At 39.2% G+C, this 24,954-nt stretch overlaps 2 protein-coding genes across 3 annotated transcripts in view; one reads left to right on the forward strand and one right to left on the reverse strand.

Moving 5' to 3' along the window:
• Positions 1–6,062, forward strand: part of EML5 (EMAP like 5) — a gene marked incomplete at both ends in the record, with an annotated part of 117,208 nt that extends 111,146 nt beyond the window's left edge. For both annotated transcript variants that reach the window (XM_084240585.1, XM_084240586.1), the window contains 8 exons: positions 230–344; positions 1,047–1,235; positions 1,401–1,573; positions 2,907–3,069; positions 3,318–3,421; positions 4,618–4,771; positions 5,728–5,828; positions 6,026–6,062. In XM_084240585.1, coding sequence (XP_084096711.1) covers positions 230–344; positions 1,047–1,235; positions 1,401–1,573; positions 2,907–3,069; positions 3,318–3,421; positions 4,618–4,771; positions 5,728–5,828; positions 6,026–6,062 — 1,036 coding nt within the window. The remainder of the gene's footprint in view (positions 1–229; positions 345–1,046; positions 1,236–1,400; positions 1,574–2,906; positions 3,070–3,317; positions 3,422–4,617; positions 4,772–5,727; positions 5,829–6,025) is intronic.
• A 4,456-nt stretch (positions 6,063–10,518) lies between these two features.
• The window catches only part of ZC3H14 (zinc finger CCCH-type containing 14), a gene marked incomplete at both ends in the record, with an annotated part of 31,301 nt that continues 16,865 nt past the window's right edge, over positions 10,519–24,954 (reverse strand). Inside the window, 7 exons of the mRNA XM_084241332.1 lie at positions 10,519–10,629; positions 11,695–11,783; positions 12,059–12,195; positions 12,998–13,118; positions 16,955–17,187; positions 17,972–18,131; positions 22,292–22,366. Coding sequence (XP_084097458.1) covers positions 10,519–10,629; positions 11,695–11,783; positions 12,059–12,195; positions 12,998–13,118; positions 16,955–17,187; positions 17,972–18,131; positions 22,292–22,366 — 926 coding nt within the window. The remainder of the gene's footprint in view (positions 10,630–11,694; positions 11,784–12,058; positions 12,196–12,997; positions 13,119–16,954; positions 17,188–17,971; positions 18,132–22,291; positions 22,367–24,954) is intronic.

A 24,954-nucleotide genomic window follows, 5' to 3' on the forward strand; every position in this document is an offset into this window, starting at 1 on the left:
AGGCTAAATAAAATTGTATTTCTGGCATAAAAATGAGTATTCATCCAAGAAAATGCACTTAAACTGAGTGTTTGAGATATAGAATATCTGAAAATTGCTATAGAAGTTTAGACTATAAATTGTAACTATCAGGCCTTTTAGTATCACTTTATCATTTAGTATTTATGTATAACAATCTGTAATACCCCATGATAAATGCTTATTTTAGTTCGGATTATTATTTGTATAGGTCAAAAGAAGGAGGAGCAGTCAAACTGTGGGATCAGGAACTGAGGCGATGCCGCGCCTTCAAGCTTGAGACGGGACAAGTCACTGACTGTGTCCGTTCTGTGTGCAGAGGCAAAGTAAGATGTTTCTCGAGCCATTGTGGGTGCAGCAGAAGACGGAGCACTTGTTGCTCTTTGCAGCTTGATGAAAAGTACTTAGCTGGGTTTGTTCCTGCGGGCTTCCTCACACGCATACTGCTGGCTCACGGGCAGTGTGCCTGGGCAGTGCCTCAGACCGGAAACTCTTCTCCTGTCTCAACACTGCATTTAGACCTCCAGGTTTCCTTGAATCTGCTAACTTGACTATGGACATAATTGAATTTCCTTGTCAGTTGATTCGATTTGATTATAGCACAGCTGTTTTTTGATGCATGTGTTGTATTTATAAACCAGACACACAGGTAGTGTCCTCATTTAATGTTAAATTTATCAGTTAAGCTTTTATTTACCTTCATTTTAACTAAAATACAACACTTTGTTCTTATATCCCGATGCACTTACATTTCTTTAGAGATCTTCAGGTTGAAATAATCAAGTTTTGACTAGTGGAGAAGCCAAAGCCAAATGCGTTACCTGAGAGACAGCCTGTTCTTTAGCATGGACTTCGACATACAACCCAGCCCAGTGTTCCTGCAGATGTGCTTCCAGTCATAAAAAATGTTTGCATGCTGCTAGATTAATTCAGAGCAAAAAGTTCACAGAAACTTGGTCAGTAGTCATTCTTCTGTTAAAGAGCAACAGATGTATGCATTAAATCTGTTGTTTCCACTTGTGTTTCAGGGCAAGATATTAGTTGGGACAAGGAATGCTGAAATAATTGAAGTTGGAGAGAAAAATGCAGCATGTAATATTCTAGTTAATGGGCATGTGGATGGACCCATATGGGGACTAGCGACACATCCTTCAAGGGATTTTTTCCTTTCTGCTGCAGAAGACGGAACAGTGAGACTCTGGGATATTGCTGATAAAGTAGGTCCAAACAGTAATTTAAAAGATGTTATTACAATTTCTAAGAAAGCTTGAGTCCTAAATTGCTAGCACTTTATCTCAGAAGTGAGAATTTTCAGGAGAAATGAATTTACTTTCTAAGTACTCTATTTAATGTAGTCAAAGTTCTCTATGAATTTTTTGCAGAAGATGTTAAACAAAGTGAATCTGGGACATGCTGCTCGTACTGTGTGTTACAGCCCTGAAGGGGACTTGGTGGCTATTGGAATGAAAAATGGAGAATTTATCATTTTACTGGTGAGCTCTCTAAAAATATGGGGAAAGAAGAGAGATAGACGATGTGCAATCCATGATATAAGGTTAGTGAACAAATGGACTAGAATTTCTACTATGCATTTAAATGCCCCAGCTTGCATTTTGAAAAGCCTGCCTTCCCTGCACCTTCAAAAACAGTTCCTTAGTGCCTGTAGGACCTTGTCACATCATAGATAGTGTGCTGAAATGATAGTATACTGCTCCTTGCTAACCCTGTGTTTAATAAAAGCAAATACTCAGGGAATGCTGGACAAATAATTATCATTTTAGACATGCCCAGTAAGTTCATCTTGCCAAGAATCATCTCCCACTGCACATGAGAGCCATCTGCCCTTCAGAAGTCACCAGCCTGGAGAACTAAAGTTGTAACCCCAGACATCATTTATTTCTCTGATCGTATAGTTCATTCACTTAATTTTCATTTAACATCTATGTGTCTGAATCTAAATTAATTTAAATCTTTCTTGAATCTTTGGTTTTCAGTCTTTAAGGTTATTGTAACAGTGATTTCCAATTACCGAGCCCTTCTGTGTAATCATAAATTGTTGAAGCCAGGCCTCTCAGAATCTTGCACTCTTTTTACCAGCAAAACCCTTATTCAAATAAAACTTTCCTCAGAACTTTGATATATAAAATAGTGATGGTGGATTCCCTAAGCATCCCCCTTCCCACATGTCCCTATGGTATCTGTCTTAAAAAATAACTTCTTCCAAGCTACCTGAGTTCAGCTGGTCTATGTTCTTTGCTATTAAGAGACCATCAGGCAGATGAAAGAATCCTGTTATGTAATTACGTAATTGTTAGTGGCTGTTTGAAAATTGAGATATTTTTCAATTAGATGAAAATTCAAGAACCATTTAAAATTGAAGTAAAGGGCCTCCCTGGTGGCGCACGGGGTTAAGCCCCAGACTGTGACACTATCTGCAGCCTCTGTAGCACAAGTTCAATCTCTGGCCAGCCAGGAGGCTACCCACACAGCACAGCAGACCTCTCCTGTCTCGCCCGCTGCTCCCCTCAGCAGTGCATTTCAGTCAGTCTGCCTGTTCCGTTCCCCACTCTGTCTCTGGTGAATCCTCTCACCCTCTGCACCTCTGGCCTGTACCCCAGCTCTTGTATGCATAAATAAATCTTTGAAAACAAAAAAAATGAAATTGAAGTAAATAAAATGTAAAGGTTTGTTTTATGTAATAAAGACAAACGTGTGCATACATCAGTGTACCAGGTAAATCTAACAGAGGCCTAATCACACATATTTTTTAGGAGTCTGAGGCTCTATCACACATTTACTTTCTAGGGCTTGAAAAAAATGTTGCTGGTCTTAAATATTTATAATTTCATGTGGCATAACCCATCTTTCACATTTTGTTACATATCCAGATTTAGTCCAGATTCCCGGTTTCTGGCAGTGGGTTCTAGTGAGAACTCAGTGGATTTTTATGACCTAACGCTGGGTCCAGCCCTTAACAGAATCAGCTACTGCAAAGACATTCCAAGTTTTGTCATTCAGATGGACTTTTCAGCAGATAGCAGATACCTCCAGGTATGTATAGTGCCATCATTTACAGTAGTTCTGCTTTTAGTTTTTGTTTGTTAGCAAATGCATTTAAAATTCCTGAATTTGCTTTTAACTGCTTCTGAACTAATTCTTTAATATTCTATATTTATTAGTCTTTTCCATTTTTTCTAACAAATTTTCACAGTCATCTTTTATTAGAAATATTAATCAAGTAGCACTTTGGATCTTGCCTCACATAATGAAATTCTTGTCCCATTTTAATACAATGAAAGGTCTCCACTGGTTGCTATAAACGGCATGTCTATGAAGTGCCTTCTGGAAAACATCTTCTGGATCAGGCTGCCATTGACAGAATTACTTGGGCTACATGGACTAGGTAAACATTTCCTGTATTCAGATGGGAAGAACTGCCTGGAAGGCAGGCTACTTGCAAAACTCTATTTCTCAACAGTAGGGAGTAACTGAGATGGAGTTTTAAGGTTTTGTTACTGTATCTTATTCCAAAGGCAGCTTATGCTCACTGAAACTTCTCTGACTGAACATACTCCCATGCTTATCAGGTTTGTTTATAGAAAGAAAATCAAAGTTATCACCTTAAAGATGGTGTTTCCTTAACATGGGTTTAATAACAAGCAAGATAGTATTTTGGGTTACTGTTAGGCAATTGTATTCCCTATCTAAATGAATGCTATCTTGTAGCTGTTAGAAACGAAACCTTATAAATTTGTTTAGATTGTATATGTTACCATTAAGTATCCATCTTTTCAGTCAATTAAAATTGAAAAATGCCATCAGGGCTTCCCCGGTGGCGCAGCAGTTGAGCGCTGGGTTGCGAAGCTGTCCACAGCCTCTGCAGCGCCGGTTCGATCCCCGGCCAAGGGGCGAGGGTCCCACATGGCGGGCAGACCTCTCCTGCCGCCCGCTGCTCCCCTCAGCAGCGTACTTCGGTCCTTCTGCCTATTCTGCTCCCCGCTCTGGCTCTGGTGAATTCTCTCACCCTCCCGCGCTTCTGACTGTACCCAGTGCTTGTATAAATAAATAAATGCAAAAAAAAAAAAAAAATGCCATCAAATTCGCCACATTTCAAAAATAATCCGTTCTCAGTAATTGAATTTTTAAGGAATCTCTAAATCTTTAAAATTATAAAACTTCAGGGCTTCCCTGGTGGCGCAGGGGGTTAAGCACTGCACTGTGAAGCTGCCTGCAGTCCCTGCAACCTGAGTTCAATCCCTGGCAAGGGAGGTAACCCACTTGGCGCATCAGTCCTCCTGACTCGCCCACTGCTCCCCTCAGCAGTGTATTTCAGTTGATCTGCCTGTTCTGCTCCCCACTCTGTCTCTGGTGAATCCTCTCACCCCCTGTACCTTTGGCCTATACCCCATTTCTTGTATGCATAAATGAATCAATCTTTAAAAAAATTGTAAGACTTCATTAATGGGAGAGTTAAATTCCCTGACAAAATTCAGGCCACCAAGTAACTTCCCTTTTAACTTCCTGTATTTCAAGTGACAAGAAATTCCTTTCAGTATAGTAAACCTGTGTTTGCTATGAATTTTGTTTTATTCCTTCTAGTATTCTGGGAGATGAAGTGATGGGAATCTGGTCCAGACACACTGAGAAAGCCGATGTCAACTGTGCCTGTGTATCTCATTCAGGAATAAGCCTTGTAACAGGAGATGACTTTGGCATGGTTAAATTATTTGACTTCCCATGTCCTGAAAAATTTGTAAGTTTGTAATTTAGCATTTTATTCTGATCAAGAGAAAATTCATTTTTAATATATACTGAGCATCTATATTTTCATCTATTTTCCTCTAAACGAAACTAGCACTTCCATAAAATAAAATAATATTCTCATGTAGGAGAAAAAAGTAGTGACATCATTTTTTAAAAGTGAGTCACCAATCACAGGGCTATTTGGATTATGGACTGAAATAATGCCCTCGAGGCCCACAGGTCTATCATTCTTGTCATATATGGCCATACTTCATTCTTTTTATTATGCATGCATGCGTCACAATTTCTTTACCAACTCATCCATCCATGATTATGGACACAGGTTATTTCTGTATTTTAACTAATGTATAAATAATGCTATAATGCACAGGGGGAGCATTGCATTTAGTGTTTTTGTTTAAATACCCAGAGGTGGAACTGTTAAGAGTATATGGTACTTAAGAACCAGCACACTGTTTTCTGTAGTGGTTGTACCATTATATATCTTATCCAAATTTTATTTCCAATTTAGATGTCTGATCATAGTACTTTTTCCCCACATAATAGCTAAAATGTTACTGTCTCTTGACATCAGTGAGTCCCCTAAAAATTTTCCTGAATTCATTACTCAGAAAAATCTATTACAAATACACCTTCCCTTGCCCCCAAGTAACACTGTTATCTTTTAAACCATTTTAACCTGAATTAGAGCCTTTTACCAAATCTTTAGTCACTTACCAAGTTTGAAGAGTTTTTTCCTCAGCAGAAAATCTTCAGATCACCAATGTCTGACTACCCAAATAACACAATGTTAGGTGCAGATCCATTACCGATTCTCAAAAAGCATTTAATTATTGGCTGTGGTCTTAACTGCCTGCTCTCCTCCCCAAACCTTGTGATAGACTCTCGTCCCTGACTGGAACCTTTGACTTTTACGTGCCTTACATATCTTTTTCTTTATCTTAGGCAAAGCACAAAAGGTTCTTGGGTCATTCACCCCATGTGACAAATATTCGATTTACCAGTGGTGATCGACATGTTGTTAGCGCTGGAGGTGATGACTGCAGGTTGGTGACTTTCCTAGCCCAAGAACTAGTAAGAAATTTCATTACTACTTACTTCTATAGCTTCAGTTTAGGACGCAGCTAGTCAATATAACGAAGTAGCATAATCATCAGATGACTGCAAGGAGTCTGAAAACTGTTGAAAAACCTTTGCAAATGTAGATGCACAATGAATTCACTAACTGCTTCTCTGATTGCAGTTTGTTTGTCTGGAAATGTGTACACACGCCTCACTAAAAGATTCGGCTGCTGAGAAGACTACACAAATTAACAACAGCCTTTGACAGATCAGAATTACAGAAGAGGGGGAAAAAAAACAGAATCAAACCTTGCATGGTGAAGTGGTGCTAACCTAAGATTAACAGGGATAAATGCCCAGAATCATCAAAATATGTGTTCAAAATATTTGCTATATGCATTGGAGTAACTGTGCATAATCCATACACTGCCACATAATTATATTCCAAGGAAGGATTGGGTGAATACTTGATGGTGAAAGCCATCCCCCCATTTCTGGGGAATGTGCAAATTTGGGCAGGCTTGATGGGGAGGTTTAAGGGACAACACTCCTCAAGAAACCAAAACCTTAAAAACCCAACTTAGATAATTGTTATCTTTTTAGCAAAACTTTTTTTTTTTTGCAATTGATGTTTTATTTTCACAGTTCATGCTTAATGAAGTATCTTATCCTTGTGTTTACATAGGGAAAGGAAAACACATCATCACTCTACCCTAAAGGATCAGTGTTTTAAAAGCATCTTCCCTAAGACACACACACTGGAAAATTTTTTGTCCTGGCAGTTTTAAATTCAGAAACAAATCCAATGTTAGCAGTATGTGATTGCTACATTTTCGTTTTTGAACTTAGTCTTTTTATGTTCAGATGTTGTCACATCTATAATTAAAGCATTAAAACATTATAGCCCCTTTAATGGAAAAGTATGATGAACAATTTTCAGTGCTGTACAGTTTTTTAAGATTTTAGATAGCAATAGTATTAAGATGTAATCTACTAGGAACATTTGTTCAACATGTAAACTAAAGAATTAAGTTCACAAAGTTATACAATTTAGTAACTCTTGAAATTTTTATAGCTTTTTTCTATTGGAAAATTTTTAGTTAAATATATATGCCACCCATACACAGGCTAACTTCCAAAGTGAATGAATACAGGTTGTCCACGTGTAAAATTTGTCTATTAAAATTCCTTTTTGGTGGATTGGGGCTTAAACTCTTAGATCTTTATTTCTGTTCACTTTCAATGCTGCCAAAGATCAGTACTTACCATTCAGGAATTTACTGTTTAGCCTACTTTTATGTAAACTGCTATTTTAAAATATATTTTTCTAAATGTGAAAAAGCTTAAGATGCTCCATTGGTCCTGTCAATGTTTATTTTAACGTGTTAATGGTCTATGTACCGTAATATTCCCCTCCCCCCTCCATGTTTCTGGAAATGTTTGGTTTAATAAGACATAGGAAGACTCCTAATACCAATATTCTATGTCCCGTACCTTGTAAATATTAAAAACAGAACTGGCTGAATTATATCTCAGAAAGCCTAGCCAGCGATTGAACCTGATCAGTTTTAAAGCCCTGATTAGTTGGTGTCTGAAGGATTAAGGCATTAAGAAACTTGAAATGTAAAAGATGTTACTTTTTCATTCACATTAATGAATTATCTAAAATGAAGCCAAAGTTGAGCTCACACTACTTCTATTCATGTATATAGTTTCAGTCAGTACATTAGGGGGGGAAAAAATCCCCTGAAGTACTTTTCCCTGCCCCCTCCATTTTTGAGCTGGTTACAGTTACAGATTCCTTCCTGGGTCAAGTCTGCCAGCTCTTGGTTAACGAAAAATTCCGTTTCCATTGTAGCTCAAGTAGACAGTCTAGCTGTGAGTAAAGGAGGGTGTAGCTGCTCCTGTTGCATTTGTTCTCCCAGTTGGCCAACTTGTAAGCCAGCCTTAATCACCACTGTCAACTCCACAACTAAAGCTCATGTTGCTTTTAAGTGGTCAGCCCACAACTATATTGCTTATACCAACCACTTACTGCGGGAAGGTGAGTACATGTGATAGGCCATACAGAATCTTTTTTTTTTTTAACCCACAGAATTATTTGTGTGGTGTTCAACTAAGCTCCAAACTCTGTTACCTGAGACCTCCTGGCACTTAGTCTGTCTCAGTACACAAATGCATGCCAAAGCACAGTGGGCACTCTGGTGCCACTCACTGTGGACAGCCAGCGCTTAGGTTCCCTTTTGTGACCCTGTTGATGGTGGTAGAGTTTACATCATCGACCTTAGCTTGCCCATGCCTCAGCAACTGAAAAATAAACTTGTGTTTTAGGCAGTGTCTATTAAATAGCAAAAGAAAAAGACTTTAGCATGTTATTTCCTTGTAAAATGGGCAAACTAAACTTAACCCCTTGTTTTCCACCTTTTCGCAGAATTATGAGATATATATCATTTATAAATGAGAATATATTACTACTTATAAATGATACTGTTTAAAAATCTGGAACACAATTTTCTCCCACAAGAGATGTAAGAACATCTCACATACCATCGGAATGAACACATGCCTTAAATTCAATGTTGTACACTTTTAGAATGAAATGGAATTGTCATTTCACCCAGGCCTACACCCATGAGTTTTGTGCTCTTCACTGTACTTTTTTTCTAATGCTTCAAGTCTTACCTGGTTAATTCTTCTCCCAATAGAAAAACAATGTCCACAAAACACTGGCCTGTTGGTTTCACGTTCTTAAACCTGGGCTTTTACAAAACATTTTATTTCCCTTGGGTATGACTAACCAAGACAATGAACTTGCTTTGAAGTTTAATTTGGTCCTCAATGTCTTAAGTCTTTATTTTCCCTATTGCATTAATTCGCTCTATTCTAACAAACTTTTAGCTTTAAAAAAAAAAAATCTATAATCAAGTCTTTATGATTAGTGATGTTATTTAATTCTAAAGCATTTGACACTTCTTGCCTTAATTGTAAAAACCACAGAGAACTCAATAGTCCAAAAGGTTAGTCCTAATTTGCAGTTTACCCATCTGATCTCTGTAATTATATAGTCTGCTATTTAAAACATACTAATTTTTACATTAAAAAATTATGTTCAGTAATAACTATATTTTCTGTGGAATTATTTCTGCAAATGTTATTTTTCACATGAAAATACAAAGCTATGATGGATCTTGTGAATTTAACGTTTTCTGATACCTTATATATATAACTGTAAACAATTTTGTATAATTTTGTGATAATGTATTTTCCCCAAAATATTTAAAAGGCATATAGTACTAAATGAGAGTATTTTACGGAATTGTTTTTACTTTTTGCACTTGCCATTCAAACTGTTCTCACCCTGTATGCCCACCACTCCCTCATACTCAGAAAACAAGACTAGTTATTTGGGAGCTATTTACTGAAGTGGCACTCAACCCTAGAAGCCTGTATTATGCTTTTCAAAGTAAATTTGCTTAAAATTAAAAAGAATACTGAATGACTATTACAAGCCTCAGCACTTTGGGCCACTTTTGTTTTCATGGTAGTTTATGTACATTATGTAATCTTTGGGAAATGTGAAACCCATCATCTGGACTAAAGATGCCCTCTGACTACCTCTTTCCTCCACAAAGAAGGCAACACTGTAGCCCCAAACTAGGTTACAAGTATTGAAAATATCATGTTGTAAATGTTGGTACTTGAAACATCAGTGTAACAAACACACCTCAAATGTTTTTAATAGAATTTAGCTTTTCCTTAAACTGTCTTTTCAATTAACAAACACCCAATGTTAAAACCACTTAATAAACTTACAAACTTGAAAAATTAGACACTTCACATAGGCAATAAACTTCATAATATGAAAGCAATATATTCCAAGTTTCAAAGATTTGACAAGTTCTGTATATTATCTTTCATCCGCAGATGGAAACTTTCAAACTCCATGATCTTCTGCCAGGTAGGACTGAGTATCATTCACTGAACAAAACCAAAAATTTTAATTAACTGTTTGCACACATGTATGTACACCATATACCTTCAGCTAAGCAGCTACTTCCACACAATGAATATTCAGTTCTATAAGTTTCAATATAAATAACATTTTTTAAAATTCAAGTACCTAAGGTACATGTAATAGACAACAGGTAATTATAGGCCACACTAAAATATTTTGAAACTTCCATTCAGTATTTTGTAAGTAGTGGTATCTATGAAGATCAATGTGAGATTTGTAAGCTATATAACTACTTGAAGGCCTTATATATTCAAAAGCCCCTTGTATCATTAACTACCAAGAAAAAAGGGGTAATTTTCCCCCAAAACCATGTGATTATAAATTTAAGAAACTACATATTAAAAAAATTTGAGGGCCTCCCTGGTGGTGCAAAGGGTTAAGATGCAACTTGTGAGGCTGTCCGCAGCCTCTGCAGCACGGATTTGATCTCCGGCCAGCCAGGGAGCAACCCACATGATGCAGCAGACCTCTCCTGACTTTCCCCCTGCTCCCCCCTCAGTGGTGTACTTCGGTCAATCTGCCTGTTGTGTTCCTGGCTCTGTCTCAGGTGAATCCTCTCACCCTCCACACCTCCGGCCTGTACCCCAGCTCTTGTTGCATAAATAAATAATTTTTTTTAAAAAAGAAAAATTTGAAATGACATTAGAAAGTTTTAACATTTACCTGGTTTGAGGTCGGATCCACTTCAAGGCATGGCGTGGAGGTACAGTAATGGTGGGATGATAAAACGTGCAGTCAGGTCTTGTACACTGAGTGTTAAATCTACAATGCTAAATACAGAGAACAATATTTCAACATCTGCAAAACGCATACAAATACAGGGAATCTGACATGACAGTAACCAGCCCACCCTAATATTAACAGGGCACGAGAACTTGTAACATTTACTACTAAGGCCTTGAAAAATTAATACCCTCCAGTCACAAAATCCTAGTGAAAGAACAGCAGCAGGTAAAATCACAAAAGGAGCCTTAACATAATACAAACTTCCAGTCAATGTAACTGTCCCAGCAACATCCATACATTCCTTGCTGAGCACCTTCACCTATGTCCAACTGCAGCTGAGGCAAGCGAAGCCTTCCGTGTGGCATTCAGGTTATTTTGGAGAGATCATTGTGAGCAACTACACAGCTGGAGATATACCAACATATCTTTAGCATACATACCAATAAATAAAGCACACAAGTACAAGTGTGAATGGTATTAACCATCATTACTCTCTCACCTCAGTTTTGGCATGAGGTGGGCAAAAAAAAAAAAAAAAAAAAAACAGGCCAACATGCTTGCTTAGGGGCAGTAAAGAAAAAGCAAACTGCCGGGCCATAACTGTCACTCTCCCAACTGCTTACTAACAACTAAATAGCTTCAGATCACTTGGCCTACTAAGTCAAACATTTAATTTGCTAGTGATCTTCAGGTCTCAGAACTAAGAAGTCACCACTAGGGCCGCCCTGGTGCCACAGGGATTAAGTCTCAGCACTATCAAGCCATCTACAGCCACTGCAGCACGAGCTGGATCCCCGAGCAGGGAGCTGACCCACATGATGCAGCAGACTTTTCCTGTCTTTCCAGTTGCTGCCCTCAGCAGTGTATTTCAGTAGATCTGTCTGCTCTGCTCTCCGCCATCTCTGGTGAAGCCACACACACACACACACACACACACACACACACACACACACACACACGCGCGCGCGCGCGCGCGCGCGCGCATATGCACCCCCACCTACCCCGCACCTGCACCTCTGGTCTACACCCTAGTCCTTGTATGCACAAATAAATAAATCTTAAAAAAAAAATGAAGTCACCACTCTAGTCGTTCTTGGGAAAAGTCTTACTTTTGGATGATAGAAGGGACATTCCATTTTCTTACAAGCAGGGAAGTAACGGCAGAGCTGATTATTAGAAGGTGGTGCTGGTGTTGTAACTGCTGACAATGTAAGAACAAAGACTGATCAAATTTGGCAAAAAAATTTTTAATGCACTATACTGATGTTTTTATGAGACCCAATTTTACCTGAAAATACAGTAAAAAGCAATACAGTAAAAAGCAATAGTCAGATAATTGAGAGTGCTGTAAAATACACTGTTGCTTTTTAGACCAGTCAGATTGTGCCAGAATGATTTCTAAACCGATTCCTTTTTTCTTTTTAATTCAGTTTATTATAGTCCCAAAATGCAGTAGTACACAAAATCACTAACCTGGTTTTGGAGGCAGTACTGGAATTCTTCTACTCATATGAGTGAAGGGACAATCCGCTTTAGTACACTTTGCATCATATTTACAATTTGGATGAACAAACAAACATTTTTCAGCAAATTTACAATTGGGGAAAGCTCTATAAAACAAAGAACCACATTATTCACATTTAATTTTCTCTATGCATTACTAGTTTTGAGAAACACAGAAGTAACAGAAAAAAAAGGAATACTCCATTTTTAATGAGGTCAGGTCTGAAAAGAACTATACATTCCAAAACCTGAACTAGTATTTTCAAGTCAAGCCACCACAAAGGACAGAAGGGCTGTCGGTGACACAGAATCACACTACTTACTCTATAATTAATGTCTATGTAGCCCTTTATGAAATAAATCAAATAGCACAATGCATGTGCAAGGCACTGTGCTACCAAAACTCATCTTCTGGCCTTCCTGTGTGACAGTAACCATCCCACCCTTAAGGACACATCAAAACGTCCTTGAGTTAGAACATGGAGAAGAGATCCAACCTACAGAACCAAAAATTTTTTTAATTGCAAAAACCTAAAGCCATCTCTCCAAGCTCACTGCACTGAATCAGCCCTAGTCCAAAAACATTTTATTACCTCTAATTTCTCCCCCAGTGGCTTAAATCTGTGTGTGTATGTGTGTGTGTAAATAATGCATACAAACTTCTGCAGTAATCGCAACCCCCTCAACATACAGGCCCCCAGGGAAACCCTGCTGTGTCAGTCTTCACGGGCTGTGACACAGAGAAGCCTCTCCTCCATCTCCCCACCTGCAACGCGCATGGGCACCCAGGTCTGCTGCCACGTGTCACCGCATTCAGGGATAAAGCCACAAGTGTGTCCATGAAAAGAAAAAATAAGCAACAAGATTCAGAAATCAACCTGGAAACCAACATCAGCTCACGCTACTTACTTGCACGGTGACACGGGGTGGTGGTACGCGCACTCGTCCCCATTCTTACAGGCGGGCCAGTACTTGCAGCGCTCCAGCAGTTTTTCCGGTTTCTGTGCCATACTCAGGTCACTCATCTCAGCTACAAAGGGAAAAAGCAAAGTATGTAATTGTGATCAAGTCAACCAATACATGGCACTTTTTATGAATTTTCCTAGAAATCCTAAGTTTTTCTATGATCATACAGAATAAATGAGCCCAAATAATCTGAATGAATAGATATAATACTATAAACAATGGACAGAAAAGTAGACTAATCACTCACATTATGAAAAGTAAACTGAGTGGGGGGGAAAAAAAAGTGATGATGCAACCAGAGCCAAAATTCTCACCAAGAAATTCTAATTCTCTGTAATTTCAGAACTAAAATACACAGGAAAGGATGTCCATCAGGGAGCCAAAAAAAGGAAATGGAAATAGAACGCACAGAAGGTGACGAAGAACGTGAACTCTCCCCACTTGCAGGCAGGATTGCGAATGGCCCACACACAGAAATGCCCCGCTCCCGAGGGAGGTTCTCTAAATCCCAGTGATAAGCTCACATCAGTGTCTACAAAGGAACCACCTGGGTCCCAACTGCCATCACCTCCCAGGGAGCTTAGCAGATCCCCTAGCAGTGTGGAGGAAACAAAGGTGGGGAAGAGCAGACGGCAGATGAGCAGCCAGGGCAGGTGGTGCGTGCACACGCCTGCTGCCCCTCCATGCACCCCATCTTTACAATCACAATGCCAATTACCATCAAGTGCTTAGGCTGTTTCCTGATTCAGAAAGCCAAGAACATTTTTTTTTTTTTTTTTTTTTTTTTTTATAGAGGCATGCTTTATTTATTTGTTTGCTGGTTTGTTTGTTTGTTTTGTTTATACATGCACTGGGTACAGTCAGAAGCGCGGGAGGGTGAGAGAATTCACCAGAGCCAGAGCAGGGAGCAGAGCAGGCAGAAGGACCGAAGTACACTGCTGAGGGGAGCAGCGGGCGGCAGGAGAGGTCTGCACGCCATGTGGGACCCTCCTCTGGTGGCCGGGGAGCAGCCGGGGATCGAACCGGCGCCGCAGAGGCCGCGCGCAGCCTCGCAACCCAGCGCTCAACCGCTGCGCCACCGGGGAGGCCCAAGCCAAGAACATTTTTTACATGACATCTGAATTTTAAATGCTGGCAAATAATTCCAAATTAAAACGGGAAAATTGTACAGAGTTGGCAGAAGATGAGATGCCAACTTCTGAACCAACACCCAACAGGTCAAAAAAATATCACAGGTGTTACATGTTAGGGTTCACATGCTTATGAAAACAAGCATCATACTCCACATCCCTCTATACCTCTTGCCCAGTTCAAATTTAGTTCTCTGGCATGCTAGCTGAGCGAAATACTTTGGCAAATATTAGCTAACATCTGTATTTCAGTTTCCGCATTGTAACAAAAAGAATGTCTGCCTTCAAGTGTTAGGACTTAAATGGGAAAAATAGGTAACCAGTGATACCCTAACAGCACAGAAGCTAGCAATCCAGTGACTCAATCTCAGTCTTCATTACTGGAGAACAGAGGGATAGGTGTAGCTCAGCACCCAGACCAATCATCACCAGCACGTGATCGTCACTTGGCCCGACAGATGAGGTTCCATGCTCGTTTAAGGTTCTAGCAAAAGACAGTAAAGCTCCAAGATGTAAAAGTATCCTTAGCCTCAAAATCTGATAGTGCTAGGAGGGGTTATTTACCCCAATTTCAAATGGTTTTTATGTCATTCCAGCAGGGCAGATGTGTCTTATACCTCCCAAGAACATACTTTAGACTAAGATGTACTTTTGAGAACTCAGTCCCCATGAAAGAAGTTAACCGAACACCCAAGAACAGGTTGGCTGGGAAGTGAAATAAAGTGGCCAGATTCTCAGGAAAATTGTAAAGAAATTAAAAACAGGAAACTATCTTTCTGATGGAAATGTTAAGTCATATTTACAAAGGTTTTCACTAATATAATTAAAATTCTTCCAGTTTAAGGCTTATGAGGCAAACTCCCTCTTTATTCAGAGTTCTTAAGTTTGTCATATAGTGGCCAGTAGTGGTGGCTTAAAACAGATTCTGCTATTGGTAGCATCCCTGAAACTGGACAAAACATCACCAAAAGCAATTACATTTCGAACTCCCAGGTTGGAGGGAAGAGTAGACAAACCAGCTTCCCTGCGGCCTTTTTTATCCAAGAGTTTCCATGCCTCACCAGTGTTCTAACTACTACAAAGCTTTATCCCTGAGCAGCAGTGAATGAAACACTGAGAGTCCCAGATGAAAGCGACAGCAGAGGCGGCGCACCACTTGCCACAGCTGTCTCCATAATGGCACAACACCCGTGTAATCTAGGCAAGAATTTTCACTAATGTGTTACAGTGTCACTATGATGATATATATACCAATAAACCTAACATGGAAATCTACATTTAAGCAAAATTAGACTCTAACATGCCAAAAATGAAGCCACAAAGTTGAAAATCAAAGCAAAAACACCAGTTTTCTCATTTCAGAGAAAAAAAAAATAGAGTCAAGAAATCTGCACTGCCTGTTACCATCCTTACCACTTAATATTTTTTCTTCCTTTCACAGGGTCAGGTTTTCAACTCCTTGCACTAATCAAACCCATGACACCACCCTAATGCTCACAGCAGAAAACGCTTTTGTTCAAGGTTAACAGTGACATCTCTTCACGCGTGTGTAATCTCACCCGAAAGACTATATTTTATATTTCTCTTTTTTTATTTCTCTTTTTTTTTATTTTTTTTATACCATGCGGGACCCTCCTCCGGTGGCCGGGGAGCAGCTGGGGATCGAACCGGCGCCGCGGAGGCCGCGGGCAGCTTTGCAACCCAGCGCTCAACCACTGCGCCACCGGGGAGGCCCCTCTCTCTTTTTTTTTAAAAGACATTTATTTATGCATACAAGAACCAGGGTGTAAGCCAGAGGCGTGGGGGGTTAGAGGATTCACCAGAGAGAATGGAGAGCAGAACAGGTGAATCTACCGAAATATGCTGCTGAGGGGAGCAGCGGGCGAGACAGCAGAGGTCTGCTGCGCCATGTGGGTAGCTCCCTGGCTGGGGATTGAACTCATACAGCAGTGGCTGGTGATAACTTGACAGCGCTGTCTTTAACACCTGCGCCACCAGGGAGGCCCATATTTCACATTTTTAGTGTATAAAAATAGCATTTAATATATTTTCCCATAAAAATCTGTTTTTCCTTTGATACTATTTCACTTTTAAGATTCAGTCATTGTCTCCCATGTCAATGAAAGTGTTCCTAAAATTTGTAGAAGTTATGAGGAGCACAATTATTCTCTATCATGAATGAAAATCATCAGCACTACTATTATCCAGCAAGAGAGGCGACAGAGATATAAGGTTCCCCTGCCTAAAAGGATGCCACTATCTAAACTGGATTCCTCTGAGGCTAAACACTACACCACAACATTAATTTAAACATAAGATCATGTCTAAACTTCCAAGGTACAGCTTAACAGAATGTGTGAGAAACTCCTTTCAAGGGAATTTCACTGATAGAAATAATATCAAAATCCAAATTCATTTTTGTCAAGTTAATTACAAAAGACACTGGTAACAAGTATATTTCTAAAGAGGAAAAAAGAGCATCAAGAATGATGGTTCATTTTTTAACAAGCATGATTAAGAGGTGTTTTCTGGCCTCCATAACTGAACTCCATTTTAGCACTGGAACAATAGCTCGCATACAAATACACACACAAGAAAGAGTCTCAATTTTAACTGGTCATTTTGTCTGAAAAAAAACCAGGGGCCACCACTGATTAACAAATTAAGGCAAGGACTCCAACCAATATTCATTCAAGACAGAGAAACATGTCAAAAGTTTTCCTGCACAACGACAGACCCTGAAAAGGGAAACTCTGAGCTCTCAACACACCGTTGGAAAAGCTACCATTTGGGTCATCAAGCTGCCTGCTCATCAACTGCAACTGCTGTGGGTGGAGGAGGCCTCTGAGTCCCTTGTTTGAGGCTGCAGTTTGGTTTACGGGTTTCATTCCTTCAAAGCACATGTCCTCCTCTTGATCTGACATGTATCCTGGGGGGCTGGGGACACCATCCAGCGTCACTATAAACTTGGGACTTGCAGGTTTATCTGGTTGTACAAGATCTCTGCCAGACAGATAGAAAATACCATAGAATTAGGGAAACGAACACAAAAATCTGAGCCTCCTAAAGTGCTCTTCAGCTGACCTATCCCTTACTTAGTGGTTTCCTCAGTTTAAATTTAAAAAAAAAAAAACAAAAACAAGAACAAAAAACCTTGGTAGGTCTTGGTAGGTCCAGGTACAGTTTTAGTGGATTCCTATCAACACGCAATGCTTACAGCCAGTCACAATGGCATCCTCTCCAGCAACACCTGAGGCTGCACTAAGGACCTTCTCCCCTCAACCCTAACCCCCATCATACATTTGATCCTCAGAGGGTCACATGGAAATAAACTGGAAAAAAAAAAATCAGCATCGACGCTCAACACAAAAGCAGTTCTACATTTACACTGATTTTCTATCTGTATGCATGTTCCTTTACAGAACATTTATAGTCTTCTTTCTAATGGGAAGAATCACCCCAATCCAATCTGCTAACTCTCTGGAGAGATTTCCTGATTTCTCATCACCCGGCTTTTAAATGCCATTCATGGATAAGAATAAAGAAAAGAATCTTATTAACAGAGCTCAATCATCCAATGAGTTACTTGTAGGTTAAATAATTTCTCAACAAGAAAGATGCACTGGAGTTTTTAAAAACTTAATTCCCTTTTCTGTTCATGCCCAACAGTAAAATCAGTAACAGCACTCTACTCTGGGGCTAGGGACGAGGGAAGCCGGAAACTAATGGTTAACCTCCACTACCTAGTCAACACAAATGAGCTACACAAGAAAAAGAAACCATCTACCGTGTCTGCATAAGGTGTCCTGAAAGTACCCGAAGGGTATCTGCAGTCTTCATCCCCGACTCTTGGTTTGGTGCCACTACTATTTCCTCAGACAGCTTTGGCTTCTTCAGAATAAATGATCTTGTGTCTGCATGGACCATGGATTCCATGTCATAGTAATCTGAGCCAAAAAAATTGGCCATAAATGTTTACTTTTACATATACCTTGCATCCCCAACATCACACATGTGAGAAGACTGTCAATCTTTTATGTATTTCTTTTTATTTTCAAAGGAAAACCACAATGGTTCTTCTCAGGAACAGAGCTGCAATTCTGTGCCAAACATCTTTTCAAAGTATTCCTTTCCTCATACAGCACATTTATATTAAGAGATTTCAGTGAACACTCCCTATCTAGGGTACAGAAAGAGATACTAACATAAAGTACAATGTTTTCTAAAAGCTTGAAAAGGCCTAATGCTACCTAAAATCACAACAGACTGTTTAAAAGTGTTTCTAAAATCTATTTTCATTTGGCACAGTAACACAAAGAATACTTTCTAATAAAAAGAATTCAACAGGCACAATAGAAGACTACTTTGAAAAGGAATTTGAAGGTGAATGGGCATTTTAAAAAAATACAAGGAAAACACTAGTAACCATAGTTCACACCATTTACAACATGCTTTTTAAGCTTGACTACATTATAAAATATTCCAAGACCTGGAGGCCAGAATGGCAGGCCTACTGATGTGGCATCAACTGGGCAAAGTTAATGAATTGCAATTCTCAAAGTTAATACGCTAAGTACACAAAGAAGAAAAAAAAAGAAAAACAGATGTATATACCATTTCACATCATACTCAAAAAGGTGATCCAAAACAGACATGAGCAAGGAGCTGGGAGACTACAAAGCTAGGGAAATCAAGGGGAAGCTTAGAGAGTAAGGACCCTTGACACAGGCATTAAAGGAACGAGCAAGAATAAAACAGTAGGAAGAAAACGAAGAACAGAGCATTTTAGACAGAGGAAACCGCAGAGTAAAAGGCAGACGCTCTCACAAGGCACAAGGACCCTGGAAATCTGAGACATCTGGTGTCACTGGAGGGATGTGTATGGTAAGCTGAGATGAGTGACAAAGATAAGTGAGGCATATAAAGGACGATGTGTCAATGAGTTTGGATTTTAGACTAATAAAGAATCAAGAGATTTCCAAGTAGGGGAGTGACATGATCATGTGGTTTTGAGAAAAACTGTGCTAAGAATGGACAGTCCTAGGTCTTAGTTATGAGACTGTTGCCCAGAAGACATAAGACACTAAATTAAAAGACATTCATCCTTCGTCCTATTTTAACACACCCAAGAGGGTCTGAAGACACACTGCCGACCTCCCATCACCACCAGCATTTTACAGCAGCTGCACTTTACACTATCAGCTGAGGAAAGTGGCATCCTTGCCTTTCCCTAAAGCACAGTAGAGGTGGGAAAAATGTAGCTGGAGTGAGATCAGGACGAGGGCAGGAGAATGTAGACTTAAAAGGGAACAAGGACAAATTTCAGTTTTGGATTTATTTAGTTATAAGTCTCTGTAGACTGCTCATGTTCAGGAAGAAGTTAAAAATGCAAGACAGACACTCATGAGGGGAAGAATCCTAAAGAAACAAGAGTCAAAACTGAAGGAGAAATAAAAATGTTCAATGAATTATACGTATTCAGTTTAGCTCTCAATGAGTCTCATGAAAGACCCTAAGTAGTTAGATTTTCCTCCCATCTTACAGATTACTGATTTGCAAATCCAAGTTCTTAAGTGAGTTTTTCAGTTCTCACAGCCAGCAAACATGGAGTTCAGAATTGTGTCCAAAGACTGCTGCACTCCTCACTGCCTTGTACTTCTTGAACCAAAACAGTTCTGCTAGTTCAAAGCTTGACAGAATACAGAAAAGATGAACAGAATGTGGAGGTCAGAGCACAGAGTAAAGTTAACATTTAAGGGGGAGGAGAGGAGAGGGAATGAATAAAGAAAAATGAAAAGAAATTAGTAGAAAAATGGTGATAGTTAAGTCCTAGGAGCCAAAGGATCAAAGATGAAGAAAATACAGGGACCCAAGTATCACATACTATGGAGTTTAGAAAACCATGCACTGAAAGTAGAGCTTTTACATTATACACAAAACACTGTTGTCTCTGCAAGACTGATGCCAGCAGCCTGGGTCACCTAATAGAAAGTAGCAGACAGATAGGAGAAAAGACTGCAGGGTAAACCCATGAATTTACTTGTTTTCCTCTGAACACAACTAAAATGTCATTAAAAGTTACATAAAAAACAAAAAAGCGAGATCAACAAATAATTGCACAAAGAAACAGCCACATTTTTGAAAGTGGAAAACTGAGTAGAGATCTTTGAAAGCAGAGTCCTAAGCCAATCATGAAGCAATCCAATGTGAATGCCAAGATTCTCCAAGGCCGAGAAGCTGGCAGCACAAGAGACCATGGATAGAGGTGGGATCAGAACAGGCAAACACAGGTGTGTCCAAGTGTCCGTTTCAGAAGCAGTTCATCCTCAACTATTTTGTTTTCTTCAGTTCTGACCTCATCACACTTATTCCCCACTCTCTATGTTGAATACATGTGGATTAACTGGAAATACACCTTCCTATTGAGTATGATGGAAAAAGCCTAGGGATGAAGCAGCATGGTCTCTGATGGAAGGTGCAACAACAAAATTAACTAAATCTTCACTATTGAAACTTTTTAAAGGCAGATTTCCTGATAAGCTATGACCATTTTCTCCCTGGAAGAAAGGTGAAAGTTTAGACTACTGGCAAGGTAATAACAGAGGATTCCTGAACAAAAGGATGCCAGCCATACTGAAAGCAAAAGTAACATTCTGAAAATGGGAAGAGGAATTGTTAAGACAAATCACTTTCCACTGCAGGATCAACATTTGGTATAAAGAAAAAAACAAAACAAAACACCACACGCCCAACTAATAAGCCTCGAAGACCATTCCGCTTTTCAGTGCCCCATTCTTAAAGACAATAAATAAAGGATCCCCAGACATTTGGGGGAAACATCTGTAAAGTGATCAAAACAACCAACCTGAAGAAAACGAGGGAAGGGAGAAATGATTTTTAACATACTCAAATAAGAGAAAAGTACTGCACACATGAACCAAAATAAGTGTTTTAAAAAAAAGGATTAGTCAGAAATAAAACACATGATTGGAAGCAAGTAAAAGTAAATTCATCAGCCTCACAGAAGTACTTGATGCTTAAACTGTATATGCACTGCTGATGAAAACCATAAAAATGAAAGGAAACAAAAAGAAAACACAAGAGCTGATGAAGCAGATTCAACGCATTTTTGAAAAAAAATACTCTTATGTAGAAAGCAGAATGGAATGTTGAGAGAAGGGAGATCAAAATCAAAGATGGGAAATAACTAAATTTTATGGGTAACAGAAATCAGGAGAGGCAGGACTAAAGCTAAAGTGTGGCAACACCAGAATGCTCAGCAGTGAGTAGGTGGTGGCATGTGATTGAGTGGAAGGTGATCTTCTGAGGGGATGAGTCCATCTTTTTGAGAAGGAAGACGAGGGGAAATCAGCTGTTGGCTGTGGAGTCTGACTAGGGTTGGGAGATGGGGATTCAGTTAGAAGCTGACAGGGAGGAAACAAGGGACTAGCGCTCCCAACAACTACCATTTTAGGGGAAAGAGAAGGAAGCAGGAGATGATTTCTTAATTCAAGATTTCAGGTATCTGATGGCTGCTTGCATATATTCACACATTCATGAGGCACTGAATATACACCTGGAAGGGACTGGGTACTGAAAACACAAATAAGTAAGGCACTAGCCCCAGTCCTGCAACACCCCATGGTATACTACGTGTGCTGGTAAGACAGATAAACAAAATACAGTGGCTCAAAGAACAAGTTCTACATGGGGTCCTGGAAATGACAGTTTAAAAGTAAAATAAAAATGGGGTCAAAGAGGCGAGAGGGCACTAATGCAGCTCAGGGAAATGGCAATGGTCGGGCAGGAAAGAAGGTAGGTGCTCCGGCCGTCCCTAGAGCAGGGAAGCCAGCAGGCCTAGATCACAGGGACCCAAGTGAAATGGCATCAAAGGAAAAAAGGTTTTCAATGAGGTGAAAAATACAAACACCAGGTAAAATGAAGACAATGTCAATCTTATTTCCTGGCCCTAAAATATTTTCACAGATTTTTAAACACAGCATCTTAGGGCAGGATCTAAGTATTACAAGATACATTAAATGACATGTAAGGGATGGAAATAGCAACTGAAAAATGCTAATTACAGTGAAAATTTAAGGCTACCAACCTTGACTGATCTGCAGAGTTTCTGCCATTACTGGGTCAATTTGCAGTCGGGATAACAATTGCCTCTGTTGAGTTCCTAGAATATAAATTTTAAAACTTCACTAAACTTAAAAACAAACAAAACCTACCTGCATGTGTTTAAAAGAAATTATGCCCAAAATATTTCTTATTTATTAGATGTTAAGTCCTAAAAAGTTCCAACAATACAATCTGACAGTATCTACAGACTAAAAGTCTCCAAGACAAAAGGCTCTACTCAGGATTAAACCAAAATGGCAATGTAGGACATTGCCGGTCCCCCTTGTCAGGAGGCTGGTTTTCTTGCACTGGAGGTAAACCCTGGGGATAAGATAAAGAAGGTGAAATAGTCATGGGTAGGTACTGCACTGGCCCACAGCTCACACCCAGGGACACAGTCGGCTTACATCTGCAAGATGAAGGTGAAAGCACCCCCCTCCATCACCTGAGTTCTCACCATTACAACTCATCCCTCCACCCTTGGATTTGCAAAACAAAACGCCCCAGTTATGGCTGTGGTGTTCACAAAATACGAACTATGGACTTGGGTAGATACAAAGAGAACAATGAACAAGTAATGATACACTGGTAACTCTGCTGTTCAGGTCCTAATTCAGCCAATCACCATTTGGATCTTCCGTAAGACACTCAGCTTTTAATTCTTAAACAAGCTCTTAATTTCCTCATAGTTACATTACAAAACAAAACAAAGCAGCACTACAGTAGTTATATACTCTCTTGAATTCCCTATATTCAATCTATCTCTTCCCTCCTTAGTGCTTAGCAGACATTACGTGCTCCTTTCTTGATTCAATACAAGTGTTATAGTACAATGTACAAAGGATGTGACTTTGGGTTCCAAATACTCAAATATTAGTAAGATGCTTGCATGGTAACTTTCAGTGTATCCGTTTCTGTGGTAGTTTCAAAAGGACAGTCTTTGTACAAACATGGAAGCTGGCAATCACCTGCCAAACTACCATGTCTCATTAAAAGGTATTTTCAAATTTTAAAAGCTATACTGCATTCAAATTTTTGTCGGCTTTCTACTTTTTATCATAACTTATATTACTCTTTGGTAGCATGCCCCCCAAAAGTTAATTCCTTCCAAAATTACCATGGGGCAGACCTGAAACACAGATGTCATTTGTCAAGCTGTACTGTGGTAAAGCAGCTTGGGAAACCAACCCATTTTAGATTAGAATAAGAATATTCTTCCAGTACAAACATCAGATTCAAATACAACAGATTATTGTGAATACTGTACAATGAAAAACGTTTTAAAATAATTTCTCATGAAAGAGGATTATTCTCCCGCATTTCATGTTTTTTTTTCATCTCTATGCCCTTCTATTTTTTCAAAACATCCTTTCAGAGATCCACTAAAAAGGTGAAATTCTGAGACATTCTAGGCTCCTAAGTTAAACCACGTGGAGTGCAATTTTGTCACTAAAAGGTCCATGAAAATGTCAAATTCTTTGTGACCTGCTGCCCCCATGAGAACTACAGCCAAGTTATGACACAGATCATAGGGCAAGTACCTGGGAGACAGCACACACTTCAAGTTTACCTTTCTCAATGTTTCTAAGGAAGCCAATTATTTTTACATCAGTTGTCCTTGACTGAGAGTCAAAATCTACTTCGTCTTGAAGATCTTCAGAATGTCTGTTGCATTCGGATGTTGTTGAACATTCATTCATTTTAACCTCCAAAGATGAAATTTTTGCTTCATTCTTTGACACTCTAACACTTAGATCGAAAAGATTTGCTTCCACTGTCAAAATTGCTGTTTTCATTTCCTTAATTTCATTGATATCAGTTGATATTTTCTTTAAAAGATGGGAAATACTGTCTAGCTCATTCAGTGAACAAGAGGAACTTGTTACAGACCCTACATCAACTGGCCCCGGTGAGAAAAAAATTGGTAAAGATGGTGACGGAAATTTTGAAGACATTTTCATAAAACTCTCCCTTAATATTTGATAATCTCTCCTTCACAACCCATTAAAACTATTTCATCAAAGTAAAAGCAGTGATAAAGACTGCTGCTTTAAGAAGTATTAAGGGTGAATAACATTTTTAAACAAATATCTGAACAGACAGGGTTGTGCATTTCTAGAGTCAGAAATCAAATCTGAAAATGCTAAACAAACCGGACCAATATTCACTTTGCTACAACTAAGATGCCCTAAACATAGCCCCTTGTACCCTGTAAGCCTTACTTATAGCTCCCTCCAAACAATAAACCCTATTATTACATACAAAATAATTCTGGCTTGTGATTGGCTGAAAGCAGACCAGTGACACACAAGAGAATTTTCTATTATTTACCTCATGTGACAAGGAGCACTGCAGACCTGAAGCACAAATTAAGCAATATAGCATTAAGAACTTTACACCTAAATATGTGAATTTAATGTACTTTTGCCCCTGATTTATTCAACTATTATTTTCAAGCATCATTATTTCTAAATTGTTACATCTAGCATTCCTGAGTTTCATATCCCCTTGGGAACAGTTTAAGATAGTACTTGGCATTTCCTTACAGGGAGAGGATCCATGATCACATATAAATCTCTTAAAATATATCTGTGGTGATAAAAGGAGTTAAACTGCACTAACAGGATATGAATTTATAAAGACAGG

Source organism: Talpa europaea (assembly GCF_964194135.1).
Source record: "Talpa europaea genome assembly, chromosome: 8".
In the NCBI taxonomy this organism is placed as follows: domain Eukaryota; kingdom Metazoa; phylum Chordata; class Mammalia; order Eulipotyphla; family Talpidae; genus Talpa; species Talpa europaea.